The sequence below is a fragment of the Rattus norvegicus genome, chromosome 15 (assembly GCF_036323735.1).
Source record: "Rattus norvegicus strain BN/NHsdMcwi chromosome 15, GRCr8, whole genome shotgun sequence".
Taxonomy (NCBI): Eukaryota; Metazoa; Chordata; class Mammalia; order Rodentia; family Muridae; genus Rattus; species Rattus norvegicus.
The window spans coordinates 27,146,155-27,165,129 of NC_086033.1; the positions used below are offsets into that span (position 1 = coordinate 27,146,155).

The 18,975-nt window shown below is 51.2% G+C and overlaps 1 protein-coding gene across 15 annotated transcripts in view; it reads left to right on the forward strand.

Moving 5' to 3' along the window:
- Nucleotides 1-18,975, forward strand: part of Arhgef40 (Rho guanine nucleotide exchange factor 40) — a 23,858-nt gene continuing 4,883 nt past the window's right edge. For 3 of the 15 annotated variants that reach the window (XR_010057835.1, XR_005493755.2, XR_010057836.1), the window contains exons 1-18: nt 2-262; nt 2,750-2,947; nt 3,536-4,769; nt 4,853-5,020; nt 5,791-5,917; nt 7,800-7,896; nt 8,009-8,089; nt 8,200-8,316; nt 10,671-10,766; nt 10,855-10,970; nt 11,313-11,439; nt 12,409-12,531; nt 12,609-12,752; nt 13,499-14,109; nt 14,225-14,459; nt 14,750-14,836; nt 16,801-17,016; nt 17,942-18,112. Coding sequence is in view for 9 of the 15 variants with exons in the window: in XM_039093478.2 (XP_038949406.1) it covers nt 260-262; nt 2,750-2,947; nt 3,536-4,769; nt 4,853-5,020; nt 5,791-5,917; nt 7,800-7,896; nt 8,009-8,089; nt 8,200-8,316; nt 10,671-10,766; nt 10,855-10,970; nt 11,313-11,439; nt 12,409-12,531; nt 12,609-12,752; nt 13,499-14,109; nt 14,225-14,459; nt 14,750-14,836; nt 16,801-17,016; nt 17,942-18,112 (3,951 nt within the window). In the remaining 6 variants the exon portion in view is untranslated. Of the gene's footprint in view, nt 263-567; nt 690-2,749; nt 2,948-3,535; nt 4,770-4,852; nt 5,021-5,790; nt 5,918-7,799; nt 7,897-8,008; nt 8,090-8,199; nt 8,317-10,670; nt 10,767-10,854; nt 10,971-11,312; nt 11,440-12,408; nt 12,532-12,608; nt 12,753-13,498; nt 14,110-14,224; nt 14,460-14,749; nt 14,837-16,800; nt 17,017-17,941; nt 18,113-18,975 lie in introns of those variants that run through there. The other 12 variants (XM_039093478.2, XM_063274402.1, XM_039093479.2 and 9 more) reach the window with 7 other exon arrangements.

Consider the following 18,975-nt stretch of genomic DNA (forward strand, 5'->3'; position numbering starts at 1 on the left):
GGGGAGCGGAGGCGAGGCTTGCGGCGGGGGACGGGGGGGTGTCTCGGCTGGGGTCCCGGGCTGGGCGGGGCGGTGCAGGCGGCCGTCTCGGCCCTCCCTGGCGGGGCCCCGCGGCCTGGGCTCCGGAGCGAGCTGGGAGAGCCGCGGTCGCAGCGCGAGCTGTCCTGCAGCTAGACCCGGCGAGACTGAGCGCCCGGAGGGAGGCGGTGGCTCACCCGCCCCGCCCGCCCAAGAGTGGGACACCTCCCGACGCCGAGCCATGGTGAGTCCCGCGAATCACCCCGGTGTCCCCTCGGCCTTCGCGCAGCCCGCTCCGGGCCCCCAGCCCCGTGCCTCCTGTGCCCGCCTAGAGCTGCTCGGCGCTTCGAAGACTCTCCACCCTCCCATCCCCCCTCTTCTTTTCTTCGATCTGCAGTCCTGCTGCCTGCCCAGTCCCTACCGTGACCCTTTCTTTCTTCTGTGCCACCTCCCCATCCTTCGATGGTCTTTGCACACATCCCATCCCCGGTCTTCTTGGTCCTGCTCAGTCTTCTTTTGCTGAGTTTTCTCTCCCCCTCCCTATCCCAGTTTTTTACTCCTGGAGACCCTCTGAGAGTTGGTCTGGCGGCAGACCTGGAAAGGGCACTGTCCTGGGTCATGAGAACTGACCTGCCTGGAACCACCATTTTCCATCCCTGTCCCCAAACCCGGTGAGATGGGCCCACCCATCCGGCCCTGAGGGACTAGCCACAGCTGTGGCTGGGCTAGGGCCAAAGGGCATGTCCAAAGGGAAATTCCCTCACAGAAAGGGGGCTGTTTGAGGGTGGGTAGGGGGTGTTCCGCTGTGCCAATGGGCGTGACGTTGCCAGAGCCAAAACCATAGTTTTTGGGACAAAGTTCCCCAAGGCAGCTGCAGGGAACTAAAGCCTGCCTCAGAGCACTACCGCTGCAGGGAGGGAGCTGGATGGAATCCTGTGCACGAAGTAGAGGCTCCGAGAGCAGCAACTCAGGGTACCAGAAGCCCGTGTCAACGCGAGTGAACATTCAGCCGGGAACTTTCCAGCCAGAAGTACGATGGAGTACTGCGGCGAGGGCGCCCACTGCCCAGGCGGTGCAGCTTATAATGCTCATTGCAGCGTGGAGGAGGGGGAGAGGCCCTGCCAGGGCAATGCCTACGGAGAGCCTGGGAAGCATCACCCTGCTCAGAGGGCTGGAAGCAAGACAGGAACTAGGCCAGTGAGCGCTGACTCAGTCTCACTCGCCTTTTGGTCCCAGCCGACCAGAGGCCTGGTGTCTTGGGCTCCTGCCCACCTCCGCCTGCTCCAGACCCCTCCTCCCCTCCTGCCGAGGCCGTTTCCTGTGGCTGGGACTCTTGTTCAGCCATGAGCTCACCGCCCCTAATGGGTTGCAGCTGCTTCGCTGCTCAAGCAGTAGCTCCCCAGATCCTAACTTCAGAGCTCGGGCCCACTCAACCTCACCCCTACCCTTCTTCCCACCCACGTACACAGTCCTGAGAACACTGAGGGTCTGTCTGCTCGCCCACACCTTGGAGCCAAGTCTGTGCGCTGATAAGACAGAATGCTGGTCTCTGGAGTGTCTGAATACCCTAATCTTCCCAAACAGCCTGGATTAAGCAACTCTGGCTGGAGAGATTTGAGAGTAAAATAAGTAATTTTTGTCTTGGGGTGAAAGCAGGACCGTCTACAATGGGTAGAGAACTAATAATAAATGCAAAGAGAGGTAGAGAGGTAAATACTACAGAGTACTTTCCTCATTTACTCAAGACTTCTGGTAAAAGGAACTAAAAAAAAAAGCCATCTTGAGACATATACGTACTTGCAAAGAAATAGACCCCAAGAGCTGTTATTTAGGAAGCGAGGTGAAGAAAGGTAGCCCGTGAATGATTCACTTAGGGAGGTGGTCAGAATGGGACGCGGCTTAGTCTTTCAGACAGCGGGTCCACCTTATCAGACAGAACCTTCTGGAACTAGAAAAAGAAACCAGCAGGAATACATAGCATCAGACCACATCCTCTCCTCTCCAAGAATTTTGGGTATGTCTTTATCTTCTTTCAAATGGCTCCGCCCAATCCATTGTAGCCAATCCCACAATCCCACAGGTTCTGGGAATGGAAGAAAGAGATTCTATAAAGACCCGAGATAGCCACAGTCTTCTTTCTTCCCACCCACCAGCCAACCACCTCTAGGATACTACCACCACAGTAGTCTGTGAGTGGGTATACCTTCACTTATAATAAAGGTATCTGGATGGTGAGCTCTGGGAGGATCTATTGGCAAGATGACTGTGTAGAAACCCCATACCCCACCCCATCTATCAGAATTCTTTTTTTTTTTTTTGAGCTGAGGACCGAACCCAGGGCCTTGCGCTTCCTAGGTAAGCGCTCTACCACTGAGCTAAATCCCCAGCCCCACAACCTGGAATTCTTAATCATCAGACAAGCCCAGCCTGTCTCTTTTCTCCTGGAGTCCAGTCACCTCAATTCACAACCCTGAACTGAGTCATTTATAATAAATTCTTCCTGGATCACTAAAGCCAAGGTCTCAAAGCTTAAACCTGCAGCCACAGTAAGCCCCTGTGTACTCACTGGCCAGGCCCCTCCTTCCTAGCCTTTGCCTCATTCAGCCAGCGTTTTGTGATTACTCACTGTGCACATACGATATGGGACAAAAGCTGTCTGCAGACCAGCTACCTCCCAAGGAGCCATGCTTAGAATGCCTAGGTGTCTATAACTTGGTATTGTCTCTACCAGGAGCCTGAACCAGTGGAGGACTGTGTGCAGAGCACGCTCGCTGCCTTGTACCCACCCTTTGAAGCCACAGCCCCAACCCTGTTGGGCCAGGTGTTCCAGGTGGTGGAGAGGACATATCAGGAGGATGCGCTGAGGTACACGCTGGACTTCCTGGTACCCGCTAAACACCTGCTTGCCAAGGTCCAGCAGGAAGCCTGTGTGAGTGGCTGTCCACCCTTTTCTGCCAGGCTAATTTCCTCCCAGTTAGAGACACAGTCTTTCCAATGCTGTTCTCCACAGGAGCCCTTAGTTCTCATTTGCTGACCTCCCGTGATTGTGACTACTCAAATACTAACAATATTCAGAGGCATTCATTTCCCTTTAATATTGCCCCTTAACACATATGCCCCCCCCCCAAGAGACCCTGACTTTTCCAGAACAAGTTTCAAATATTGTCTCCTCGCGGATATCTTAAAACACTGCCTCAGACTCAGACGCTGCGATTCAGAAAAGATTCTCCATTTCTACAGATAGAAAGACCAGCGTAACTGTCTTTGATTCCGCCAAGGCAGTGGCATAGATTGAGCAGATCTCTGTGATGACTGGGGTTCTTACCTTCCCACACAGACAAACTAGCTTTCTAGGAAAGCTTCTTCCACCAAAGCATCCGGGTCTTTCGTCTGGTCTTCCTTTCCTGTCCCCTGGGGGTTTTAACCCACCTGACAGAAGGCCAGTCCTTCCTACTGTGCGATTCTTCTCACAGCCCCCTCCTGCTGGTTTTCTTCAGCCTCTCATTTCTCTCTCCAGGCCCAGTATAGTGGATTCCTCTTCTTCCACGAGGGCTGGCCACTCTGCTTGCACGAGCAAGTGGTGGTGCAGCTAGCGGCCCTTCCCTGGCAGCTGCTGCGTCCCGGAGACTTCTACCTGCAGGTAGTGCCTTCTGCAGCCCAAGCACCCCGTCTGGCACTGAAATGTCTGGCGCCAGGAGGTGGGCGGGTACAGGAGCTCCCAGTGCCCAATGAAGCCTGTGCCTACCTATTCACACCCGAGTGGCTACAAGGCATTAACAAGGACCGGCCAACAGGGCGTCTCAGCACCTGCCTTCTGTCTGCACCCTCTGGAATTCAGCGGCTACCCTGGGCTGAGCTCGTCTGCCCAAGATTTGTGCACAAAGAGGGCCTCATGGTGGGACATCAGCCAAGCACATTGCCTCCAGAACTGCCCTCTGGACCTCCGGGGCTTCCTAGCTCTCCACTCCCTGAGGAGGTACTTGGTACCCGGAGTCCTGGGGATGGACACAATGCTCCTGCAGAAGGTCCAGAAGGTGAATACGTCGAGCTGTTGGAAGTGACGCTGCCTGTGAGGGGAAGCCCCATAGATGCTGAGGCCTCAGGCCTCTCCAGGACTCGCACAGTACCGGCTCGTAAGACCACTGGAGGGAAGGGTAGGCACCGGAGACACAGGGCATGGATGAATCAGAAAGGCCCGGGGTCTCGGGATCAGGATGGGACACGCCCACCTGGTGAGGGTAGTAGCACCGGAGCCTCTTCGGACTCCCCTTCAGGGGCTGAGGCAGACCCAGATGCAGCAGTCCTCGAGGCACCTGAGCCCCCGGCAGAGGCTTCAGGAGAAGCCTCTGAATCCTGCCTTCTGTCAGGGGAGGCTGTGGGAGGAGTGGGCCAGGGGACTGAAGGACCACCTGATACCCCTCGAAGAACCGGCAAAGGAAACAGAAGGAAGAAGCGAGCTGCGGGCAGAGGTGCTGTAAGTCGGGGAGGGGAGAGTACCCCACTCAGCCCCCGGGACAAAGAAGAGACTAGACAGCCGGAAGTCCTTAGTCTGCCCTCACCCAGTGAACAGGAACCTGTAGAATGCAGCCTGGTTAAGGAGAAAGAGGATTCTGGGAAGCCAGAGTCTGAATCAAAAGAGGAACTCAAGCCAGCAGATGAAAAAGAGCCTGCACCCCCAGAAGACTATGAGCCTCCAGAAGAGGGGAATAGAGAGAGTGAGAAAGAGGAGTTGCCCCCGGAGTGTACGGCAGGTGAGATCCAGGGGCAAGGACCAAGGGAGGGGACTGGAGTAGACTGGGAACAGAGCAGAGTAATCCTACATCTGTCTGCACAGGATCCACAGGTCCTGAATGGTTCCCATCTGAGCCTCCAACACAGCCCCTGGAGACTGTGCAGGACGTAAAAGAAGACAGCATCCCAGAAGAAACTCCCCCAGTTTCTGCTTCGGATGACCCACTTATAGTTTGGGACTTGATGTCATCTGGATTCTTCATTTTGACTGGTCAGTGAGCATCCGTGAATAGAAGGGGCTGGGCAGACGACTCAGTCGGCAAAGTGCCTGATTCGTAAGCTCCAGGACTGAGTTCAGATCCTTGGCGTCCACATAAGAATGGACCCAGTGGGGTTGGGGATTTAGCTCAGTGGTAGAGCGCTTGCCTAGCAAGCGCAAGGCCCTGGGTTCGGTCCCCAGCTCCGAAAAAAAGAAAGAAAGAAAAAAAAAAGAGTGGACCCAGTAACCCCAAAACTGGGAAAAAAGGGAAGGCTGAGACCGGTGGATGTCTTGTACTCATTGGCCAGCCAGTCTAGCTGAACCAGAGCTTCTCCAGATCCAGTGAGAAACTGTGTCTTTAAAAAAAATAAAAAGGTGGTAGCTGGGCAGTGGGGGTGGGGGTGGGGGATATGAACAACACCTTTAATACCAGCACTCAAGAAGTAGAGGCAGGCAGATCTCTGGGTTCGAGGCCAGCATAGTCTACAGAGTAAGTTCCAGGACAGCCAAAGCTACACAGAAAGATACTGTCTTGAAAAAAAACAAAAACAAAAAATGGGGGAGGGGTGATTGAGAAAGACATCTTACAATGACCTCTGGCCTCTACATGCGTGTATACATGTATACGCACAAACAAGGACATGTTAAACACACACACAGGGTAGGTGGGAAGGGGTTTTGGAAAAGTGAAGTGGACTTGGGAGGAAGGGAAAGGTGGAAGGGAGGGAAAGTGGTCAAAGATTGATCCCAGCCAGGACAGCCTGGCCACTTTCTGTCTTCAGGAGGGGTAGATCAGACTGGGAGAGCTCTGCTGAGGATTACGCCTCCACCTCCATGCCTTCCTGAGGAGCCCTCACCCTCCCAAGAGACACTGAGCACTGCTCTTCGCTATCTCCACTCACTGCTTAGGTAAGCATCACAGGCATGGGTACCCTGGGCATTCATGTGCAGAGTCAGGACAACCTGCTTCCCTTTGAAAGACCTTGGCCTGCTATTTCAACCCTCAGATTTTCAAGCCCTTGACCTTGGCCCTTCAAATCTGACTTTTAAGATATCTTTTATGACCTTTAAAGTCAACCCTGCTGATTCTCTATATCTATTTATCCAACAAACACTTTGTGTACACTGAGTACCTATTGACAAGTGCTATGGCCTTGAATCTATGCCATTATAGCACGTAGAGTTCTAGCCCCCTGACCCAATAGCCATGTCAGTGTAGGCTCTTGATTGTTAACTTGCCTATTGGGCGCGTGGCCCAGACATTGACTGTTTGCTCATTGCTTCCCAAATATGGTGTTACTAACTTCCAAAGCCTGTTAGTGCTAGCCAGAAGATCTGTATTTTTTTTAATATTTTTATTAGATATATTTCTTTACTTACATTTCAAATGTTATTCCCCTTCCCAGTTTCCTGTCCATAAGCCACCATCCCCTCCCCTCCCCCTTCCCCACACAGGTATTCTCCCATACACTCCCCTTACTGCCCCCCATATTCCCCGGCACTGGGGATCCAACCTTGGCAGGACCAAGAGCTTCCCCTTCCACTGGTGCCCCAACAAGACTATTCTCTGCTACATATGCAGTTGGAGCCCTGGGTCAGTCCATGTATAGTCTTTTGGTAGTGGTTTAGTCCCTGGAAGCTCTGGTTGGTTGGCATTGTTGTTTTTATGGGGTAGCAAGCTCCTTCAACTCTTTCAATCCTTCCTCTAATTCCCCCCAAGGGGGTCCTGTTCTCAGTTCAGTGGTTTGCTGCTAGCATTGACCTCTGTATTGGACATGCTCTGGATGTGTCTCTCAGGAGAGATCTATATCCAGTCCCTTTCAGCATGCATTTTTTAGCTTCATCAATCTTATCTAGTTTTTGTCTCTGTATATATATGAGCCACATGTGGGACAGGCTCTGAATGGCCATTCCTTGAGTCGCTGCTCTAAACTTTGCTTCCATATCCCCTCCTATGGATATTTTTTCCCCTTTTGAGGAGTGGGAGCATCCGCATTTAGTCATCCTTCTTCTTGAGTTTCCTGTGGTCTGTGGATTGCATCTTGGGTAATTCGAGCTTATCAATATCCACTTATCAATGAATACATACCAAGTGTGTTTTTCTGTGATTGGGTTATCTCACTCAGGATGATATTTTCTAATTCATTCTATTTGCCTATGAATTTCATGAAGTCATTGTTTTTGATAGCTGAGTAGTACTCCATTGTGTAGATGTACCACAGTTTTTTAATTCATTCCTCTGTTGAAGGGCATCTGGGTCCTTTCCAGCTTCTGGCTATTATAAATAAGGTTGCTATGAACATAGTGGAGCACGTGTCTTTGTTGTATGTTGGAGCATCTTTTGGGTATATGCCCAGGAGTGGTATAGCTGGGTCCTCAGGTAGTTCAATGTCCAATTTTCAGAGGAACCTCCAGACTGAGTTCCAAAGTGGTTGTACCAGCTTGTAATCCCACCAACAATGGAGGAGTGTTCCTCTTTCTCCACATCCTTGCCAGCATCTGCTGTCCCCTGAGTTTTTTATCTTAGCCATTCTCACTGGTGTGAGGTGAAGTCTCAGGGTTGTTTTGATTTGCATTTCCCTGATGACTAAGGATGTTGAACATTCCTTTAGGTGCTATTTGGCCATTTGATATTCCTCTGCTGAGAATGTTTTGTTTAGCTCTATACCCCAAGATCTGTATTCTTCTTTGGCTTCTCTTCGTTGTCTCATGCATGTGTGCACGTGTGTACGCGCGCGCGCGCGCACACACACACACACACACACACCTTTGGCTATCCTTGCCTCCACAGGCCTGATCTGCAATTATTGGGGCTGACCATCCTCCTTGACCTTCGCAAGGTGCCCCCACTGCCTCCAGCACTTCTTCCTGCCTTGAGTCAGCTTCAGGTAATCAACTACTTGAGTGAGTCTTGTCCCCTAGATTCTCACTTTTCCCCAGTGGCAGCCATTCCAGGTCATTCAACTGTCCAAGTGTAGGGATATTCTTCTTTGCCCTTAGGACTCAGGCGACCCTCCGTTCATTCAGAGACTGCTGATCCTCACTCATGAAGACCCTCCAGAAGAACTCTGTGGCTTTCAGGTAGGTTGTCTCCCACCTATTAGTGATGGAGAGGGGAGGGAAACCTTGCTGATCTCGCAGATTAGTCTGAATCACCCGTGCAGAAAACTCCTCTGTTTTCATGTCTGTAGGGAGCTGAGTTGCTGTCAGAGAAGGATCTGAAAAGAGTGGCCAAGCCAGAGGAGCTACAGTGGGACTTAGGAGGTCACAGGGACCTCTCCCCCAACCACTGGGCAGAGATACATCAGGTAAACTCTTTCAGCACCTAGGGTCCTGGGAGCTGGAAAGGACCCAGCTCAGGACTGTCTAGGAGAAGAGACAGACACTAACATAACCATGGGGCTGGGAAAGATGCAGTTCCATTTGGTTCAGAAAAGAGTTCTGACTCGTGAACTGGGAGCAAATGTTGGCCATTGGGAAGATGGAAAATAATTGTTAATTTTTTTATTTATTGCATATTAATGTTTTTCCTGAATGTATGTATGTACTTTGCACTTGTGTGTGTTGCCCTGGAAGTTAAAAGAAGAATCAGATCCCCTGGAATTACAGAAGGTCATAAGATATGGGCCTCTAGGGGGCTGGAGAGATGGCTCAGTGGTTAAGAGCACTGACTGCTCTTCCAGAGGTCCTGAGTTCAATTCCCAGCAACCACGTGGTGGCTCACAACCATCCATAATGAGATCTGATGCCCTCTTCTGGTGTGTCTGAAGACAGCGACAGTGTGCTTATATATAATAAATAAATAAATCTTAAAAAAAAAAGATATGGGCCTCTACAAGGGCAACAAGTGTTCCCCCCTGCTCCTCCTCCTCCTCCTCCTCCTCTCCCTCCTCCTCCTCCTCCTCCTTCAACAGAATTTCTCTGTGTAGACCTGGCTGCCTCCTAGAACTAGCTCTGTAGAGCAGGCTGGCCTCGAACTTATAAAGATCTACTTGCCTCTGCCTCCGAGCACTGAGATTAAAACCATGGGCTGGGGGGTTGGGGATTTAGCTCAGCGGTAGAGCGCTTGCCTAGCGAGCGCAAGGCCCTGGGTTCGGTCTCCAGCTCCAAAAAAAAAAAAAGAAAGAAAAGAAAAGAAAAGAAAAGAAAAACTATGGGCTGCCACCACACAGTTAGAACAAGGGCTCTTAATGCGTGAACCTTCTTTCCAGCTACCACCCAAATTTTTTAATTCTTTTTAATTTTTTTTTTTTTTTTGGTTCTTTTTTTTTTTTTTTTTTTTTTTTCGGAGCTGGGGACCGAACCCAGGGCCTTGCACTTCCTAGGTAAGTGCTCTACCACTGAGCTAAATCCCCAGCCCCTAATTCTTTTTAAATTTTTTTAAAGATTTATTTTATTTTTAAGCATGCACACGCGCGCGTGTGTGTGTGTGTGTGTGTGTGTCTATTTGAGTGAATGCCATGTGTGTGGGTGTCCTTGGAGGCCAGAGGCATTAGAGCCCGTGAATCTGGAGTTACAGGCAGTTGTCAGCTACTTGTGAGTGCTGGGAATCAAACTTGGGTCCTCATGTAGAGTAACACATGCTCATAACTACTGGGCCATCTCTCCAGCTCCCTAGCCCCCCCCCAAGTACATCAAATTCTTAACTTGACATTAAGTAATGTATGCTTGCTAGTGGGAGATACCAAGATATCATGAAACAAGTAGAAAGGTGTTCGCGATAGTTCCATGGGTTTCTAGAAAGTTCTGAGAGTTGAGAAGTTGGTTCCATGTGGCCTTGCAAGTCTCTTTACCTCACTTCTGGAGATGGTGCCCCTTTCTGTGCCTGCTCACTACACCAGTATCCACAGCATGCAGGATCTTTCACTGTCAAATGATATACCAATTGTGCATGGTCTCTAGGTGGCCTCTGTATTCACCTTCACGCTCCCATGATTCCAAATGTGAGTATTTCAGAATAGAAGGAGAATGAACACAAGAACAGATGGATACAAACAGGGTTTCTTAGCATGGATGTGTATCAGAGGAAAAGCAGAGGAAGGGGAGGCAGAAAGAGGTCTTCAGAGTGAAGACCAGAGGCAAGAGATGTGAGGGAAGCTCACACAGAGCTGTATTGCCTCAGCCGTGCTTGGTACCAGGCCAACATCATTTCCTTAAAATTAACAAAACCTACTCTTTGCTGTTGAGTAAAATGAGTTTTAGGGTTTATAAGTTTGCTCAATACTATATAACTTGAGAGCAAGAAAACCAGCAACTGACCCCAGCGTTATTTCCACACAAGTCTCCAGGATTCCCATCTCCATCCTGTGGCCAGCTTGCTTGCTTCCATTTTCTTGTTTGCTTGTTTGTTTGTTTGTTTGTTTGTTTGTTTTTCTTTTCTTTTTTTCGGAGCTGGGGACTGAACCCAGGGCCTTGCGCTTGCTAGGCAAGTGCTCTACCGCTGAGCTAAATCCCCAACCCCGTTTGTTTGTTTTTTTGGTTGGTTGGTTTTGAGACAGGGTCTCTCTTCATAGCCCTAGCCGTCGTGGACCTCACTTTGTAGACCGGACTAGCATCAAACTCATAGAGCTTCTGAGTGCTGGGATTAAAAGCCTGGGTCACACCAGAATATTTCTTACCCTGGACCCCATCCCTTAACTCTGTCTCTCCATGTGGGTTTCAGGAGGTGGCAAGGCTGTGCACCTTGTGCCAAGGTGTGCTGACCTCTGTTCGGCAGGCCATTGAGGAGCTCGAGGGAGCGGCAGAATCCAAAGAAGAGGTAAGGAGTGACGTGGAATAACGGGGGATGTAAAAGGGACTGGGGTGGGCATTCTCTGGTGGAACTCAAAAGGTTTCATTGTCCCCAGGAGTCGGTGGGAATGCCTGAGCCCCTGCAAAAGGTGCTGGCAGATCCTCGGCTGACGGCGCTACAGAGGAACGGAGGAGCCATCCTGATGCGCCTGCGCTCCACGCATAGCAGCAAGTGAGAGAGATGGGTGTGCAGAAGCAAGTGGGAGGGAGTCCGCAGAGAGCCGTGTTAAACCTTAAGTGACAGATAATCCTTACTCTAATTGAGCTGGACACGATACGGTGCCTTTACGCTCATAACCCCCACAACTTCCCCGTGTGCTAGTTATGATTAGAAATGAGGACGCGGAGGATGAAAGATGCTAAATATCTCAGCCAGGCTAATTCAGTAAGGGAGGTTACGGTACGAGTCTGATTCCCAGTGCCATGACACCTCTGATGTTTGCATCCCTGAGGGTACAAAGACGGAGCTGAAAGCCTGGCCAGGGCAGAGGCTCAATCACCTTGCTTTCCCCAGGCTAGAGGGCCCAGGCCCAGCTGTGCTATACCAGGAAGTAGATGAGGCCATTCACCAGCTCGTGCGTCTGTCCAACCTACGGGTGCAGCAGCAGGAACAACGCCAACGCCTACGCCAAGTCCAGGAGGTGAGGAGACCCCCATCACCCTGACACAGCCTGGGAGTCTAGCCTCTGCTTATGAGCATCCCTGTTCGTACTAAGCGTGGACCACGCACCCTTCCAGCTTCTGTCCTCCCGCTCCTAGAGTGAGAAGGGTCATCTCAAAGTCAGCGCTACAGGGGAGCCAGGGCTTTGCGTTCTGGAGAAGTTGCCTCTCAGCTTCTGCTGTTCTATCAGGGGTGGGGGGTGGGGCGTCTCTATTGAGTAGCCGTCTCCACCCGTTTAAAACCCTATTTTAAGAACAGAATTTTAGGGTTTAAAGTGCTTCGCTTTGAGATCTAGCTCTGCTAGGCCAGAGACGCTGCTGCTGAGTGACAGTTAAGTACAGCACACAGGTGGGCAGGATGAGAAGTGAATTCAGCACAGAGCTCAGAAGTGGCTGTTGCTGGCACCGGACTTTTGGAACGTTCTGAGACTTCTCATCTTCTAGCTGCTCCACCCCAGCTTCCAGACTTTCTTCAGAGGAAAGAATTAGCCAAACGTTTCAGAACAAGTCGGAGATTCCATCCAGTTGTACATAAGAAGGTGGAAGTGGATACCCACTCACACATACGCACCATCTCGTGGGCTGTCCTTCGGGCTTGGAGCCTAGGTCTCCTGCCCACTCCTCAGTCGGGCTCAGTGACTGTGGAATTCCTCTTGGTCCTGTTATCTGAGGAACTTTCGTCCTCCTGCCTTTCGTTCGTATCAGTTTTATCTGTCTCCTCATCCTGCCGCAAGCTCTGCTTCTTGTGGCGTTTTACCAGAGACGACATACCAGTTTCTCATTTAATCCTGAGGGAACGAACAGTTATCATCCGTTGTTATCAATCCCACAGCACCAGTGAGACCAAGAGGACCACACTCCTGTGCATCAGGGTGGTGTCGGCCGAGTGAGCCTTAGCCTGACCACCACACAGACTCCCCCCATCCTCACAGACTTCTTCTCTCTCTCAGGTGCTGCAGTGGCTGTCTGGCCCAGGGGAAGAGCAGCTGGCCAGCTTCACCATACCTGGGAACTCCCTGTCAGTCTTACAAGAGACAGAACTTCGATTCCGAGCGTTTAGCACTGAGGTGCAGGTAAGGACAGAGAGGAGATGGGAGTGGAGGTGTCACTGGGGGAAAAAAACTCAAGTGTGAACACAGCCTTTCTTCAGGAGCGCCTAGTCCAAGCCCGGGAAGCATTGGCTCTGGAGGAAGACATCACGTCCCAGAAAGTTCTAGATATCTTTGAACAACGGCTGGAGCAGGTGGAGAGTGGCCTCCATCGGGCCCTGAGGCTACAGCGTTTCTTCCAGCAGGTGGGTACAGAACATCCTTCTGAGCTGACTCTTCAGCTTGGAGTGGTTGGTCAGGCAGTTGTTAAGAGTGGTAACGTGGGGCTGGAGAGACGGCTCAGTGGTTAAGAGCACCCGCTGCTCTTCTAGAGGTCCTGAGTTCAAATCCCAGCAACCACATGGTGGCTCACAACCATCTATAATGGGATCTGGTGCCCTCTTCTGGGCTGCAGGCACACATGCAGGCAGAACACTGTATTCATAATAAATAAATCTTAAGAAGAGAGAGAGAGGGGTTGGGGATTTAGCTCAGTGGTAGAGCACTTGCCTAGCAAGCGCAAGGCCCTGGGTTCGGTCCCCAGCTCCGAAAAAAAAAGGGAAAAAAAAGAAGAGAGAGAGAAAGAGAAAGAAAGAGAGAAAGAAAGAAAGAAAGAAGAGTGGTACCTTGGAAGCCCATCTTCTCAGCTTGGACTTTTAGCATACCCAGGCTGAATGACCTTAACCCTGAGGAAGGTCCTCTGTAGGCATTTACACATGTGCTGTGAAAGTTAGATAAAGCCCTACTTGCAACAGCTTACTACAAACCTGACTCCATGCTGTATATATGTGCCCATGCCATCTCCAAATAGCATGCGTATACTGGGATGCTGGGGCAGGGGAAGAGCGGGAAGGTGTTGCTCCTGGGAAGCCATTGGGAATGGAATATGTGTTTGGACGTGGCGTGTGTCCTCACCTTTTTTCTCTACCTCCGACTCGTTTGGTTTTTGTAGGCACACGAATGGGTAGATGAAGGCTGTGCTCGGCTGGCAGGAGCTGGGCCTGGCCGTGAAGCTGTACTGGCAGCCCTAGCCCTGCGAAGGGCCCCAGAGCCCAGTGCAGGCACCTTCCAAGAGATGCGAGCCCTGGCCCTAGACTTGGGTAGCCCCGCAGCCCTTCGAGAGTGGGGCCGATGTCGGGCACGCTGCCAAGAGCTGGAAAGGAGGATTCAGCAGCAGCTGGGAGAGGAAGCCAGTCCTAGAAGCCACCGACGACGTCGGGCAGACAGTGCCAGCAGCGCAGGGGCCCAGCACGGAGCCCATAGCCCTTCGCCCAGCCTCAGTTCCCTCCTGCTTCCCAGCAGCCCTGGGCCACGGGCAGCCCCATCACATTGCTCTCTGACCCCATGTGGAGAGGACTATGAGGAAGAAGGCCTTGAGTTAGCTCCAGAAGCAGATGGAAGACCCCCAAGGGCTGTGCTGATCCGAGGACTGGAGGTCACCAGTACTGAAGTGGTAGATAGGACATGTTCACCCCGCGAACACGTGCTATTGGGCCGGGCTGGAGGGCCAGATGGACCCTGGGGAATAGGTACCCCTCGAATGGAACGGAAACGAAGCATCAGGTGAGAGTTCAGACCAATTGTTTCGAACAGGCAGGCGGAAAGGACATTACACTATTGGGGGTAGTGATTCCTTCCCATGCCAGTGACACCTCTGCTACTCTGGCTGTACCCACAGTGCCCAGCAGCGTCTAGTGTCTGAACTGATTGACTGTGAACAGGAATATATAACCACCCTGAATGAGCCAGTGCCACCGCCTGGGCCTGAGCTAACTCCTGGGCTTCGCTGCACCTGGGCTGCAGCCCTGAGTGTCCGAGAGAGGCTTCGCAGCTTCCACGGGACCCACTTTCTACAAGAGCTTCAGGGCTGCACCGCCCACCCTCTGCGCATTGGGGCCTGCTTCCTCCGCCATGTGAGCAATGCGCCACTTCCGGTGTTCTGCCCTAGCCACCATCCCGCCACTGCTGCTGCCCGCTACCCTCTCCCACTTGAGAAGTCCCGAGGGCCCCGTACCTTACCTTGGCCCTTGTGTTACTTGTCCTCAAGTGTTGTGTGGACTTCACTGTCTCTTCAAAGGACCATTCTAGTCCTTGGCAGGCAGAGTGCCTTCTGCTTCTCCCTCCTTGGTTAGTGGGGATGGGAGAAGACATTTAGATCCCTCGCCAGCCAGCGACACTCACTATCTCTTCCTTGCTGGCACAGGGGGACCAGTTCAACCTCTATGCACAGTTCGTGAAGCACAGGCATAAACTGGAGAGTGGTCTGACTGCGCTCACCCCCTCGGTCAAGGTAAACTTTCCTTCAACTCTTAGAAAAGTGGGTCGACAGGATGGCTTAGTAGGTAAGGACACTTGCCACCAAGACCAATAATTGAGTTCCAGAAGCAACGCGCTAAAATGCAAGCACTGACTCCTGATGGTTAGTTGTCCTCTGACTGACTGCAAGTATGTTTATGTCGGCACACGCCTGCGTGCACGCGCACGCGCACACACACACACACCCACACACACACACACACACACAAATATAAGTAGAATGAGAAAATGTTTTTAGGAGAAAGGACCAGGAAGACCTAAGAAATCACCTCACCTTGAACTCTCAGGGAAAACATTCTTCCGTGGATGAACTCAGGAACATTCTCCAGGAATCTCCGGTAACCTCCTAGATCGCTGTCTGGGAATCAAGAGGGTCTCCTAGCATTGCACTGAGACACAGAAGAGGCCGGGCTCTTATCCAGAACCCCCACTGGAAGGAATCTGGGCGAAACTCTTGATTCCTTGGGCCTCTTTTTTGTTTGTTTTGTTGTTGGGTTTTCGTTTGTTTGCTTGCTTGCTCACTCGTTTTAAGATTTATTTATTTTTATTTTATGTGTGTAACTATTCGCCTGCAGGTATGTATGTGTTTTATGACTGTGCTTAGTGCACAAGGAGGCCAGAAGAGAACACAGATCACCTGAAACGGGAGTCCCAGATAGTCGTGAGCCACTGTGTGGGTGCTGGGAACTGAACCGGGTCCTCTGCAAGAGCTGTAAGTGCTCTTAACCGCAGAGCCATCCCTCCAGCCCCTTGGCTTCTCTGTTTCTGCATGTGATAAGCAAGGGCAGTATGCACCATGTCCAACCGAGAGCAAAAGGACCGAAGGGTTTCATATGAAAAGATGTGAAAAGGGCTGTAAAAGCCAGAGGGCTTACATTGCTATGACCTGGGATCTCCTCCAGCACAGGAGAGCTGCAAGTCACAGGTAGGGAAGTCACAGGTGGGGAAGTCACAGGTGGGGAAGTCACAGGTGGGGAAGTCACAGGACAACTCACAGGAGTTGGTTCTCTTTCCACCACCTGGGTCCCAGGGATGGAACTTGATTCCCAAGCTTGGTGGCAAGTTCCTTTCTTTTCTTTTTTTTTTTTTTAAGATTTTTTTATTTATTATATATGAGTACACTGTAGCTGTCTTCAGACACACCAGAAGAGGGCATCAGATCTCATTACAGATGGTTGTGAGCCACCATGTGGTTGCGGGGATTTGAACTCAGGACCTCTGGAAGAGCAGCCAGTGCTCTTAACCTCTGAGCCATCTCTCCAGCCCGGCAAGTTCCTTTAGGTTCTGGGCTGTCTCTCTTACCTCTACTTTTTTCTTTCTCTTAGAAAAAAAGAAACGGAAAAGGAAAAAACTTTTTTTTACACTTTTATTATTGGAACATGTGTGTACACATGTGCACACACACATATACAGATGTACACACACACACACACACACACACACACACACATGCACGCACTGTGGTGTCCATGTAGAGATGTAGAGGTCAGAGGACAACCTGCATGCGTCAGTTCTTTCTGAAGTGTGGATCCTGAGAATGAAACTCAGGTTGTCAGGCTGACTAAGAAGCCCCGTTACCCACTGAGTCTTGCAGGCCCCTTTCTTTACCTTTAAGAGTATTTGGTCCGGGCTCAGTGGTAGAGCACTTGCCTAGCAAGCTCAAGGCCCTGGGTTCGGTCCTCAGCTCCGGGAAAAAAAAAAAAAAAGATGCCTTTGGCTGGGGATTTAGCTCAGTGGTAGAGTGCTTGCCTAGGAAGCGCAAGGCCCTGGGTTCGGTCCCCAGCTCCGAAAAAAAGAACCAAAAAAAAAAAAAAAAAAAGAGTATTTGGTCCTCTGTTTCCCAAAGCCTGTACCCAGCCTCTCACACTCTTATCCTCGGACTTTGGCTCCTACCAGCCCCAACCCTTCTTCTCATCCCCTGCTCTGGTCCTACCCTAGGGTTCTATGGAGGGCAGCCCTTGCTTGCCCCGGGCCCTGCAGCAGCCTCTGGAACAGCTAGCTCGGTACGCACAGCTCCTGGAGGAGCTCCTGAGGGAAGCTGGGCCTGAGCTAAGCTCCGAACGCCAGGCCCTCAGGGCTGCTGTACAGCTGCTCCAGGAACAAGAGGCCCGAGGCAGAGATCTGCTCGCTGTGGAAGCTGTGCGAGGCTGTGAGGTAAGGTCCTGGGCTCCACCTCTGCTTGCTCACACTGTGTGGCACTACAGCCCTAGAAAGTGTGGGCTGGTGGCCACAGAACCAGAGCCGAAGTCAGTGGCCCTAGGCTCTGACTAGCCCTTTGTTGCCTTGTCTATAAATAAGAAGTTCAGTCCAACATCCTCTGCTCTTCTATCTGCACAGCGCTCTTCTGTCCCATCCCTAATCCTTCTCATTCCCTGTCTGCTCTACCTCTCTGGCCTACCGTAGTTTCCTCGACCTAATCTCTTTCCCATACTGATTCCAGATCCAGAACTCCCTCTAGATCAGCAGTTCTCAACCTGTGGGTCTCTACCCTTTGGAGGATCCAAAGACCCTTAGGGGTTGCCTAAGACCATCAGAAGACACGGACATTTACACTATGATGTATATAACTGTAGCAAAAATTACAGTTAGGAAGTAACAACAAAAATCGTTTTATCGGGGTTGGGGATTTAGCTCAGTGGTAAAGCGCTTGCCTAGCAAGCGCAAGGCCCTGGGTTCGGTCCCCAGCTCCGGAAAAAAATCGTTTTATCGTTTGTGGGTGGGGAGGCACCACAACACGAGGAACTGTATCAAAGGGTTGAAGCGTTAGAAGGTTGAGAACCGCCGCTCTAGGTGGACCCACCCATGCTCTTTGCTGGTTCTCCTTCTGCATCTCCGGTGTGCACGGACTTCCCCATGGCAGGCTGGGCACCGACTCTGCAGTGCAATTTTTTACCTTTGTAAGAAAGTCTGTGCCACTAGACTTGTGTGCAGGAGAGACGGTGGATAGGGTATGGAAGCCCTTGCTGACTTCCTGACCATGCCAGCAGACAGTCCGTTAGGCCCCTTCCCTCTAAATCCTTTACATACCATAACATCACAAGAAGGCCCCCTAGACTGACCATTCCTTCTCTCTCTCCAGATAGATCTGAGAGAACAGGGACAGCTCCTGCATCGGGACCCTTTCACTGTCATCTGTGGCCGGAAAAAGTGCCTACGCCATGTCTTTCTCTTCGAGGACCTGCTCTTATTCAGCAAGTCGAAGGGTTCTGAAGGAGGATCCGAGACCTTTGTTTACAAGCAGGCTTTCAAGGTATGCCGCACGGAGTGGGTCCTTGAGAACTCAGAATGCTCTGTAACTTCAACCTCAGACCAGGTTCAGAATCTTCATCACCTAAAATAGGTTTTGGCCTCCAGTCATCACCTTCGGGGTGCTAGGAGGTAAAAGAGACCCCCGTCGTTCATGAACCCCTTTGGGTCTTTATATAATTCCTACAGAAGACTAAGGAGGCTTTTTTTTTCTTTTTTTTCGGAGCTGGGGACCGAACCCAGAGCCTTGCGCTTCCTAGGCAAGCGCTCTACCACTGAGCTAAATCCCCAACCCCTAAGGAGGCTTTTTAAAGGTTTATTTGTTTATTATGTATGAGTACACTGTAGCTGTCTTCAGACACTCCAGAAGAGGGCATCAGATCTCATTACAGATGGTTGTGAGCAACCATGTGGTTGCTGGGATTTGAACTCAGGACCTCTGGAAGAGTAGTCAGTGCTCTTAACCGCTGAGCCATCTCTCCAGCCCCCCTAAGGGGGCATTTTTAAATAGGATGGAAAAACACCTTCCTGTTAAGAACACACATCTGGGGGCTGGGGATTTAGCTCAGTGGTAGAGCGCTTACCTAGGAAGCGCAAGGCCCTGGGTTCGGTCCCCAGCTCCGAAAAAAAGAACCAAAAAAAAAAAAAAAAAAAAAAGAACACACATCTGCCAGGGTGGGTGGCAGTGTGCTCTTTAATCCCAGCATTTGGGAGGCGAATCTCTGAGCCTGAGACCAGCCTGGTCTGTAGAGTGAGTTCCAGGACACCCAGGGCTACACAGGGGAACCTTGTCTAGGGGAAAAAAAAAAAGAGAGTATACACATGTCTTTTGAGTTGGTTCCTGGAGTATGAGGAAATAGGCACACA